At 42.1% G+C, this 12,631-nt stretch overlaps 1 protein-coding gene across 1 annotated transcript in view; it reads right to left on the bottom strand.

Annotated features, from left to right (window-relative positions):
• The window catches only part of LOC115113183 (regulator of G-protein signaling 7), a 120,066-nt gene extending 107,435 nt beyond the window's left edge, over positions 1–12,631 (bottom strand). Inside the window, exons 1-2 of the mRNA XM_029640534.2 lie at positions 12,446–12,631; positions 11,436–11,551 (exon numbers count right to left, since the gene is read on the bottom strand). Of these exons, the coding sequence (XP_029496394.1) occupies positions 11,436–11,513 (78 nt within the window). The 5' untranslated portion in view covers positions 11,514–11,551; positions 12,446–12,631. The remainder of the gene's footprint in view (positions 1–11,435; positions 11,552–12,445) is intronic.

Genomic DNA, 12,631 nt, shown 5'->3' with positions numbered 1-12,631 from the left:
TGGGGGAGGATAATGGACAGGGTATATGCAAATGAAATACTGTAGTATAATATACTGTAGCAATTACTGTAGTGTTTTTGCAGACATTACTGTAGTATTTACTGTAGTGTTTTAGCGGTCTGTAGTATACATAAGCAATCAGGCCCAAGGGGGTTGTGGTAATATGGGGCCAATATACCACGGTTAAGGGCTGTTCTTAAGCATGACACAACGCAGAGTGCTTGGATACAGCCCTTAGCCGTGGTATATTGGCCATCTACCACAAACCCAGAGGTGACTTATTGCTATTATGAACTGGTTACCAACGTATTTAGAGCAGTAAAAATACATGTTTGTAATACCCATGGTCTGATATACCACGGCTGTCACCCAATCAGCATTCAGGGCTCGAACCACCCAGTATTTAATGTAGTATTTTTAGGTATTCTACAATATACTACACAATTATATAGCAAGTAGTATACATGACCAAGGGATACTACAGTGTGTAGTATAGTATTCTACAGTATTGAAAGATTATTGGGATCTCTGTGTGTAGCCAGACAGGTAAGATGACTGACAATAGTGAAGGTGAACAGATGGTCACGGGTCAGGTGACTGAGAGGAATGGAGGAGACTGAGGCAGAAATTAATTCAACCACAAAGTGGTATATTTACTTGATTCATGGATGCACACAATGTCTGGATTAGAAGGAGTTAAAGGAGAGAAAGCCGTAAGGTTGGGCGGTGGCGATTTCCTCCTTTTAATGAGTTGAGATCTGTCGGACATTCCCACCTGACCTAATTAAAGTGCTCTGGCCCAGCTGCGTAAGTTGCCGTGAATTAAAGGGCGGTTCCACCAACTCCATGGGCCTTTTCCATAAGTATACTGCAGTTTACTACAGAATTCTATAGTAAACTGTAGTATTTTTTTCATGTGGGATATTCTATACAAATTAACATCAGTGTCACCCAAGAGTACTGTCAATAAATCAGGTAATCACAGTGCATGCTATTCATATGTGTGTGAAGGAAAATCAGCCCACAGGTCCCCAGTAATCAGGTCAGCACCTCTACCCCCTTTCCATCCATTTTCATTAGAGGTAAACAACTAGAGCTGAGAGAGGATATGGAGTGTTACTCCTAATGGAGTCCCTGTAAAACCGCCATTCACTATCAGAAAGTGTATCTTTATTTGATGCCTAGTGAGCAGAGACCAATATCTCATGAAACTCTTTGCAGGAAAGGAATTTGACGATGGCCTACAATACATTTTGAAAAAGGGAATTCAAACAACTGAGAAATGGCATGATTGTGCAAATATTGTGCAAGGAATGGATTACGTAAGGAATTATGAGAATAGTGACTAGTTGGGTTTTCTGAACTTTGAGGATCTCTGACAACATTGTAGAGCTTACCAAGCTTACTCATAAAAGTCATTGCACGTGAAAGTAAGTGCATCTTAGCGACTTGAAAAATATTCCTTCCTATTGAGGGCCAGACTACCAATACATGTCCATGTGAAAGCACTTGGGTCATCAGTTCACCCAAACACACTCCACAGTACTTTTCTCATTTGAGTTAGCTCTCTTAGAAATGTCTTCAGATGTGGGTCATCCAGTATTTCGTGGCTGTGCAGTGGCCACATGTGGTCAAGAAGTGACCGAATGGAAAAGTATATGAGATCAGGAAAGATCACAGTCATAGAACAGAAATAGATCTGATAATACATTGATATCGAAGCCAAGTGTAAGGAGGTTGCTTGGACATTTATTTTACAGACGCTACTCATTTATTCACATTACCATACCAATTTTCTACCCTGATGAAAATGAAGGTTCAATTTCATAGTCGTGAGGATGAGATGTGTGGAAGCCTGAGGTGTGTGGGCTAAATGTTGATATAGAAAGACAAAAAGGAGATCAGAGATTTGTACTTGAACAATTGGCCAGAACTGCACAGGATGAAATATTTTGTAGACTTGCATTTTTACATTATTATATCCCATGACCAATCATTAAGTGATTAAAAAGGGTTTGAGATCAATAGTGGGAGGAAGGAAGAGACATCATATGTGTAATTGAGTAGCCAAAAAGACCACAAATCAATAGGAATGCTCTTAGAGGATGCTATGATTTTCTGCCTGGGAGTCTTTGATACTGTTTCTCCAAACTGCTTCCTTTGTTTAATCAAATAAGTAACAAAATGTCCCTCCCACACTCCGGCTGAAACAAATGTAGAATAACAAATCTGTTGAAATATACCAACCCAACCCTCTAACCCTTAATGTTTTCCCTACTTTTCAAACAGTCCAACGTTGAATGCTATTCTCTTCCAGTGGAGTAGGAGGCAGCTGTAGGAGGAGGATATAAAGTACTGTACCATTGTTTTTCACTAGCTACAGCATGAAAGGAGACACTTTGAAAAATACTAAACAGCTGATCCAGGAGGACCATGCAGAACGGGCACTAGAGAGCTATAGGTGCCTGCGGATAAGGTTCAGCCACCACAATTTAGATGTCTTCAGAACTGGTTAATTAATGATTAAGGTTCACCCACACACCAGACTGAGCCCTCTGTACTGACAGCTCACAGAAGTGACAGTTTTCAAAAGTGAAGTGTTTCTATGGAAAGATGGAATAAATAATACCCATAAGTAGAGGTTGAGGGTAGAGGAAGGACAGGACTAAAAACAAAAAAATATATAACTATTGTAAAATGTATATAAAATGTATATAGTGTGTATAAGCTGGAAGAAGAAGCCTAAGTGTTGTTGTTCATTCGTTTACTCCAATTAGGGGAGGAGTGGGGAGGAGTGGGGAGGTTAGTGGAAAATAATGAAGGAAAATATATTTTTAAAATAATGAATTAAATATTTTTATTAAATACTTTTTTCTTTACATAGTTGAATATGCTGACAACAAATGTAGCAACCCATGGAGGTCTGGATTTGGAGTCACACTCAAAATTAAAGTGGAAAACCACACTACAGGCTGATCCAACTTTGATGTAATGTCCTTAAAACAAGTCTAAATGAGGCTCAGTAGTGTGTGTGGCCTATACGTGCCTGTATGACCTCCCTACAATGCCTCCTCCTGAGGGATCTCCTCCCAGACCTGGACTAAAGCATCCGCCAACTCCTGGACAGTCTGTGGTGCAACGTGGCATTGGTGGATGGAGCGAGACATGATGTCCCAGATGTGCTCAATTGGATTCAGGTCTGGGGAACGGGCGGCCCAGTCATTAGCATCAACGCCTTCCTCTTGCAGGAACTGCTGACACACTCCAGCCACATGAGGTCTAGCATTGTCTTGCATTAGGAGGAACCCAGGGCCAACCGCAACAGCATATGGTCTCATAAGGGGTCTGAGGATCTCATCTCGGTACCTAATGGCAGTCAGGCTAACTCTGTCGAGCACATGGAAGGCTGTGCGGCCCCCCAAAGAAATGCCACCCCACACCTGACCCACCGCCAAACCGGTCATGCTGGAGGATGTTGCAGGCAGCAGAACATTCTCCACGGTGTCTCCAGACTCTGTCATGTCTGTCACAGGTACTCAGTGTGAACCTGCTTTCATCTGTGAAGAGCACAGGGCGCCCGTGGTGAATTTGCCAATCTTGGTGTTCTCTGGCAAATTCCAAACATCCTGCACGGTGTTGGGCTGTAAGCACAACCCCCACCTGTGGACGTTGGGCCCTCATACCACCCTCATGGAGTCTGTTTCTGACCGTTTAAGCAGACACATGCACATTTGTGACCTGCTGGAGGTCATTTTGCAGGGCTCTGGCAGTGCTCCTCCTGCTCCTCCTTGCACAAAGGCAGAGGTAGCGGTCCTGCTGCTGAGTTGTTGCCCTCCTACGGCCTCCTCCACGTCTCCTGATGTACTGGCCTGTCTCCTGGTAGCGCCTCCATGCTCTGGACACTACGCTGACAGACACAGCAAACCTTCTTGCCACAGCTCGCATTGATGTACCATCCTGGATGAGCTGCACTACCTGAGCCACTTGTGTGGGTTGTAGACTCCGTCTCATGCTACCACTAGAGTGAAAGCACCACCAGCATTCAAAAGTGACCAAAACATCAGCCAGGAAGCATAGGAACTGAGAAGTGGTCTGTGGTCACCACCTGCAGAACCACTCCTTTATTGGGGGTGTCTTGCTAATTGCCTATAATTTCCACCTGTTGTCTATTCCATTTGCACAACAGCATGTGAAATGTATTGTCAATCAGTGTTGCTTCCTAAGTGGACAGTTTGATTTCACAGAAGTGTGATTGACTTGGAGTTACATTGTGTTGTTTAAGTGTTCCCTTTATTTTTTTTGAGCAGTGTATTTATATGTACAGTGCATTCGGAAAGTATTACGACCCCTTGACTTTTTCCACATTTTGTTATGTTACAGCCTTATTCTAAAATGTATTAAATCGTTTTTATTGCCTCATCAATCTAAACACAATACCTCATAATGACAAAGCAAAAACAGGTGTTTAGACATTTTTGCAAATGTCATAAAAATAAAAAACTGAAATATCACATTTACATGTAAGTATTCAGACCCTTTACTCAATACTTTGTTGAAGCACCTTTGACAGCCTGAAGTCTTCTTGGGTATGACGCGACAAGCTTGACACACCAGTATTTGGGGGTTTCTCCCAGTCTTCTCTGCAGATCCTCTCAAGCTCTGTCAGGTTGGATGGGGAGAGTTGCTGCTCAGCTATTTTCACGTCTCTCCAGAGATGTTCGATAGGGTTCAAATCCGGGCACTGGCTGGGCCACTCAAGGACATTTAGAGACTTGTCCCGAAGGCACTCCTGCATTGTCTTGGCTGTGTGCTTAGGGTCATTGTCCTGTTGGAAGGTGAACCTTCGCCCCAGTCTGAGGACCTGACTGCTCTGGAGCAGGTTTTCATCAAGGACCTCTCTGTACTTTGCTCCATACATCTTTCCCTCGATCCTGACTAGTCTCCCAGTCCCTGTCATTGAAAAACATCCCCACAGCATGATGCTGCCACCACCATGCTTCACCGTAGGGATGGTGCCATGTGTCTTCCAGATGTGTCGCTTGACATTCAGTTCAATATTGATTTAATCAGAGAATCTTGTTTCTCATGTTCTGAAAGTCCTTTAGGTGCCTTTTGGCAAACTTCAAGGGAGCTGTCATATGCCTTTTACTGAGGAGTGACTTCCGTCTTGCCACTGTACCATAAAGGCCTGATTGGTGGAGTGATGCAGAGATGGTTGTCCTTCTGGAAGGTTCTCCCATCTCCACAGAGGAACTCTGGAGCTCTGTGTGAGTGACCATCAGGTTCCCTGACCAAGGCTATTCTCCCCATATGGCTCAACTTTAGGAAGAGTCTTGGTGGTTCCAAACTTATTCCATTTAAGAAGGATGGAAGCAACCGTTTTCTTGGGGACCTTCAATGCTGTAGAGATTTTTTGGTTCCCTACCCCAGATCTGTGCCTCAACACAATCCTGTCTCGGGGCTCTGCGGACAATTCCTTCGACCTCATGGCTTGGTTTTTGCTCTGACATGCACTGTCAACTGTGGACCTTATATAGACAGGTGTGTGCCTTCCCAAATAATTTCCAATCAATTGAATTTACCACAAGTTGACGCCAATCAAGTTGTAGAAACATCTCAAGGATGATCAATGGAAACAGAATGCACTTTTAGCTCAATTTTGAGTGTCATAGCAAATGGTTTGAATACTTATGTAGATAAGATGTTTCATTTTTTAAAATTGTATTACATTTTCTAACATTTCTAAAAACCTATTTTCGCTTTGTCATTATGGGGTATTGTGTGTAGATTGATGAGGGAAAAAAATAATTTAATCAATTTTAGAAAAAGACTAACGTAACAAAATGTGGAAAATGTCAAGGGGTCTGAATACTTTCTGAATACACTATATTTCAGTCCAAGTCAAACACAGATAAGAAGTAATCAGGTCGGCCTATTTTATGACGTTTCCACTGGATCGGAGCATGACATTTTTCCCTTTCACGCTGAGTGGTTATCGAAAGGGAGAGAGCTGGAAAGATTTTTCAAATACATTGAGGAACTATTGTAATTCTTAATGGAAGTAAAAACAGACTCTGTTTGCTTGCTGTTTGAGGTTAAGAAAACATTTTACTTTGAGAAGCTCCACAGGTATTTAGTGGTGGTGCGTTAAGCCAATCCGAAATACTATCAGGTCCCCAAATGGGCACATTGATATGCCTATATTTGCGAGCAGGCCAGGGAGCCTATAGGCCTACTTCTATGTGTCCATGTCCTGACTAAACATTGACAGCGCTCCAAACAAAAGACAGTGACTAAATTGACAAAACTCCAAAATGGAATGGACTTAAACTAAAACTTGTTTCTCACAAGCTTAGCATAGGTTGTGAACTCTGCAAACAATGTCCACTCCAGCAATGATAACGGGAAGACTACAATAATAATAATATTGAATGCATTAACTGAAATTACCATAACCAAAGTAACAAACATTGTAGATGATAAATTATAGGAATTAACTTTAAATGTACTACTGATACTGTAATGGGGAATTGACATACACCAACAATCAAACACAAACCATTCACACAATGAAGTTATGAAACAATGAATGTGCACAAATTTGTGAGAGAGAGAGCGCATTCTGGAGAGAAGTGCATTGTGCATCTGGGAGCATGGTCAATCCGATCTGCATTGGCCATCCAGCATTTACGATGATACAGCCACAGCAGAAATCAGGGCATTCATACTTCTTGCACTTCGCGGAGCAGTACAGAGCTGTTGTCAAGGAAGTGAGTTTGTGTTTTCTACAGGATGTACCGTCCCCACCTACCGTCAACCAATCATGTCAATTCGGAGATATACAGAGCCCTCTGCATTGTTAAACATTTGGGAGGCACATGGTGATGCAGTATGGAGCTTGATTTGGCCTCTGCATGCCCCTGGAGGCTATGCAATTGCATCACACCCTCCATATTGAGCCTCTGACCACATTTTGGCTATTAGTCTCCGCAATGGATTAGTTCACTGAGAAGGCCGCAAATACAGACAGATTATTTAACTTATCATTCACTGTATCACAATTCCAGTGGGTCAGAAGTTTACACACACTGACTGCCCCTTTAAACAGCTTGGAAAATTCCAGAAAATGATATCATGACTTTAGAAGCTTCTGATAGGCTAATTGACATCATTTGAGTCAATTGGAGGTGTACCTGTGGATGTATTTCAAGGCCTACCTTCAAACTCAGTAACTCTTTGCTTGACATCATGGGAAAATCAAAAGATATCAGCCAAGACCTCAGAAAAAAAATTGTAGACCTCCACAAGTCTGGTTCATCCTTGGGAGCAATTTCCAAATGCCTGAAGGTACCATGTTCATCTGTACAAACATTAGTATGCAAGTATAAACACAATGGGACCACTCAGCCGTCATACCGCTCAGGAAGTAGACGCGTTCTGTCTCCTAGAGATGAACGTACTTAGGTAGGAGAAGTGCAAATCAATCCCAGAACAATAGCAAAGGACCTTGTGAAGATGCTGGAAGAAACAGGTACAAAAGTATATCCACAGTACAAACAAGTCCTTTATCGACATAAACTGAAAGGCCACTCAGCAAGGAAGAAGCCACTGCTCCAAACCGACATAAAAAAAGCCAGACTATGGTTTGCAACTGCACATAGGGACAAAGATCGTACTTTTTGGAGAAATGTGGTCAAACAGAAATGTGGCCATAATGACCATCGTTATGTTTGGAGGAAAAAGGGGGAAGCTTGCAAGCCAAAGAACACCATCCAAACCGTGAAGTACGGGGGTGGCAGCATCATGTTGTGGGGGTGCTTTGCTGCAGGAGGGACTGGTGCACTTCACAAAATAGATGGCATCATGAGGTAGGAAAATGATGTGGATATATTGAATCAACATCTCAAGACATTAGTCAGGAAGTTAAAGCTTGGTCACAAATGGGTCTTCCAAATGGACAATGACCCCAAGCATACTTCCAAAGTTGTGGCAAAATGGCTTAGGGACAACAAAGTCAAGCTATTGGAGTAGCCATCACAAAGCCCTGACCTCAATCCCATAGAACATTTGTGGGCAGAACTGAAAAAGTGTGTGCGAGCAAGGAGGCCTACAAACCTGACTCAGTTACAACAGCTCTGTCAGGAGGAAAGGGCCAAAATTCATCCAACGTATTGTGGGAAGCTTGTGCAAGGCTACCCAAAACGTTTGACCCAAGTCAAACAATTTAAAGGCAATGCTACCAAATACTTATTTACATTTACATTTAAGTCATTTAGCAGACGCTCTTATCCAGAGCGACTTACAAATTGAGTGTATGTAAACTTTTGTCCCACTGGGAATGTGATGGAAGAAATAAAAGCTGAAATAAATAATTATCTCTACTATTATTCTGACATTTCACATTCTTAAAATAAAGTGGCGATCCCAACTGACCTAAAACAGGGATTTTTTATTAGGATTAAATTGGAATTGTGAAAAACTGAGTTTAAATGTATTTGGCAAAGGTGTATGTAAACTTCCGACTTCCACTGTATATTTGTTACTGCTCGACTAAAACAATCTCGGTCGACCAACAGCCTAACGACCAAACAATCGACCAGTTGACTAATTGGGGTCAGCCCTACACACAAGTCATAGACTGTTCCCTCTGCTACCCACAGCATGTGGTACCAGAGTGCCAAATCTGGGACCAAAAGACTCTTGAACAGTTTCTAACCCCAAGCCATAAGACGGCTCAACAGTTACTCAAATGGCTACCCTGACTATTTGCACTGACACTTTGCACCGGCTCTATGCACACTCACTGGACTTTACTCACACATACAACACTGACACTCCCACACACTACATATGCTCACACATACAAAACACACACACACTCACAAATAGACACTCTTTCACACTCTTCACATACGCTGCAGCTACTCTGTTTATTATCTATCCTGATTGCCTAGTCACTTTTACCACTACCTACATGTACATAGTACCTCAATTACCTCAACTACCTCATACCCCTGCACATACTCCATGTATATAGTCTCGTTATTGTTCTTTTGTTGTGTTACTGTTTGTTTTTGTATTTTTGGGGGGCCAATTATTCTAAAATCTTTACTATGCATTGTTGGGAAAGGGCTCGTTACTTTACATTCCGTTTTTCAAGCTATTTTGAAGCTTGAAGTAAGAATATATTCCAGTAAGAAGATATCTTGACAAAACATCAATACATTTATCTTTCTCAGGGGGGAGTTGCATTGTTGGACTAGATTCCACAGCTGAATCTAAAGAAATACTACATTGACAACATACTAGACATTCTAATGCAATTTCCTTTCTTTTGCTCCAAAATATGTAACTCAATTGGTTGAAAATGGCTGAATGTCATACATATAGAACCGAGCAACTAGAACAAACCAGAGCATGTGACCTGAGTGTGTCGGCATGCAAGCACAAGTGTCTGTCTATGCATGTTTGCAACTGTGCATCCGGTGACAGTCATTTGCCACTGTGCACCCGGTGACACCCCTGTCACACTCTCATTCGAAGCACACATAGCTAGCTCACGCTACAACACCAAATCAAGGACATAATTCCAGTACAGTCAAAGTCTTTTAGTTCTACATGTGTAGCCTTAAGCATTGAATTTGTATCAACCTATAAAGGTGTCACTACTAAAGTACAGTGCACTGAGGTTGAATGGGTTTTCACCCAATTTAACCCTTTACACTCATACTGATACACACCTATATTGGAATGCAGTGGCTGTACAGTAACGAGCTATACATGACGTCAGAGCCCTGTCTCTGCGCCTCACAGTGCTATGTGGGTTTTGACTGACAGACGTTCTGAACTTGAGCACCATGTGCGACAAGAAGAAGCCCCTATCCCTTCTCCTAATTGGGCAACTTTTGCAAATTGTGTTGTTGTCTGAGTGAGGGAAATACTGTAAATTAAGAGGACTATATATTTTCGAAGAGGAGACGTTGAGGATTATAATAAATACAGCTTTAGACCTCCCGGGTGGCGCAGTGGTTAAGGGCGCTGTACTGCAGCGCCTGCTGTGCCACCAGAGACTCTGGGTTCGCGCCCAGGCTCTGTCGTAACCGGCCGCGACCGGGAGGTCCGTGGGGCGACGCACAATTGGCCTAGCGTCGTCTGGGTTAGGAAGGGGTTGGCCGATATCCTTGTCTCATCGCGCACCAGCGACTCCTGTGGCGGGCCGGGCGCAGTGCGCGCCAACCAAGGTTGCCAGTTACACAGTGTTTCCTCCGACACATTGGTGCGGCTGGCTTCCGGGTTGGATGCGCGCTGTGTTAAGAAGCAGTGCGGTTTGGTTTGGTTGGGTTGTGTATCGGAGGACGCATGACTTTCAACCTTCGTCTCTCCCGAGCCCGTACCGGGAGTTGTAGCGATGAGACAAGATAGTAGCTACTAAACAATTGGATACCACGAAATTGGGGAGAAAACGGGGTAAAAAATAAAATAAACATTTCAAAAATACAGCTTTGATGTCATACAAGCAAGACAAACACCTTGGAGTCCAAATGTGCACTTTACATTTCCATGGCATAAAATGCATGTCATACAGAGTGTCAACGTTTATGATCACTATGTTTGATATACAGTTACAAGATGACATGGCGTCATACACTGGGTTGCTCTGAACAGAATGAGCCTGTGTTTGTCTATTGGAAAGCAATTTGGACGAATAACTCCTTTCTATGCACACAGAAATTATGATTTGTTTCCCTGAATTGCATTGTGAAAGCCTAACACTGCAATATTGAATTGTATAATTTAGCTAGTCATGTTGGCAATAGAACAAGCTTTCAAATGATGCCCACCTGATCCAGATTACGATTTATAATGAATGGTTTTTGGACTTCGTAAACAACAGCAGTAATTGTTTGATGGTGTGGATCCAGTGTTGTGTTCCAAACAAAACAACTTCAAGTGTGCTTCCTCTAGTTCCTCAACAGCACAGCTAGGAGAGCTCAAAAAAGCACCTTATAGTTGAACACTTTTCTTTGCGGCATAAAAGTGCATTGAAATTACTTAGGAACTGTGTTCACTTGGAGACACCAGTTAGTCCTCTCACGCAAACCCTTTTAATTGTTTTGTCTTGTTGCACCTACCCCATATTTTCCAGGAATATTGGTATCTTGTCAGATATCAACAAATTCAACAAAAAGTACAATAAATGTAAAATGCACACAAAATCAACAGTGCAATGTTTGGATTCAGTCTGGGTCAGGTCAACTGTTGTGTTCTCCCTTTGGTCTAATAATTTCCCCATAATATACACACTGTTCCCTTTCATTTGCTACCATGTTTATGCATTTCATACTTCTTCTGTAAGAAACATTTCAGTTTTGCCCTATACATATAGGCCAATTCCCACGAGTGTAAAGGGTTAAGCACTGTTCTGCACATCTTACCTTTCTGTATACAATCATGTTCGGCGATTCATCGGCTACTCCATTGCTCCCCTGCCCCACGCTGTTGGTCTGTGCCATGATCCAGAAGGGTGAACAGAGTCAGCAATGATCAGGTGCTGAAGCAGAGAGATTGGACAGTGGAGAACATTATAACATGGATACATTATAGAATAATCCACACAAAACAAAACAAATGCCCAATGCAACTCTCTCCTTTGCATGGCTATGCACATTTAAATAACCTATCAGTTGTGAGTCTGTTTTTAATCATAGGCTAACATGGTAGAAATGTTAATGGTGATCAACTAATTGATGTATTAACGACATGTTATGGCTGGTTCATTTTAGTACAAATTGTAGTAATTACAGTGATGTGATCCTTGTCATTATTATTCTTGTCTTCTGTCATTATTAATTCCTTCAGTATTCCACCTTTTAAACAAATGCATAATGTCTAGCTTAAATGAAAGCTGATACAAAGACATTATTGATTTCTGTATTCATTATCATATGTAGCCGAAGATGACTGCTATAGGATAGTGCTTATTGACATTGGAGAATTCAATAGCCTGGGATCCGAGAAGGCAGCACACACCGTGGCAAGATAACGTGCACCCAAGCTCTAAATCGAAAATAGGCCCGAGTTGTTACACAAATATTTCATTTAGTGTCATTTTAAGATAAAACGTATATATAAAGGATACAAAAGACCGTTTAATTACAGACGGTGAGAAATGTTCGAGGGTATTCTGTGTGCATCCGAGATTCAGCATCTTTATCGCCACCCCCAAAGACACCCACAACATCCTTTCAGGGATGCTTCCGATAAAGACAAAGCTCTCATCATCACATAGCTAATAGTCAATGAAATGTCTCCTTCAAGACAATAACCCTATGATAGCAGGAACATGGACAGATACTGCAAAAATGCCCGCTCCCTTTATCGACCGTTAATCTATGGCGAATTAAATACAAATAAGTACATAAGAAATCGTTCTTGGATGATTTACCTGAAAATCACACAGCCTGCGAATATCCTGTTTCTTTGCAGAACTGGTGTGCCGTGCGTGCAGTATGTCAACTGGAAGACATAGGAATGCGAGGACAATTCATTGGCAATGGGAAAAGGCAGGCATACGATGCAGACTTGGTTGTTACTTTTACCGCTTCCCTCCTCTCCACAATGACGCTGAAGA

The sequence above is a fragment of the Oncorhynchus nerka genome, linkage group LG28, assembly GCF_034236695.1.
Source record: "Oncorhynchus nerka isolate Pitt River linkage group LG28, Oner_Uvic_2.0, whole genome shotgun sequence".
NCBI classification, from domain to species: Eukaryota; Metazoa; Chordata; class Actinopteri; order Salmoniformes; family Salmonidae; genus Oncorhynchus; species Oncorhynchus nerka.
This window is presented reverse-complemented; position numbering and strand designations above follow the sequence as displayed.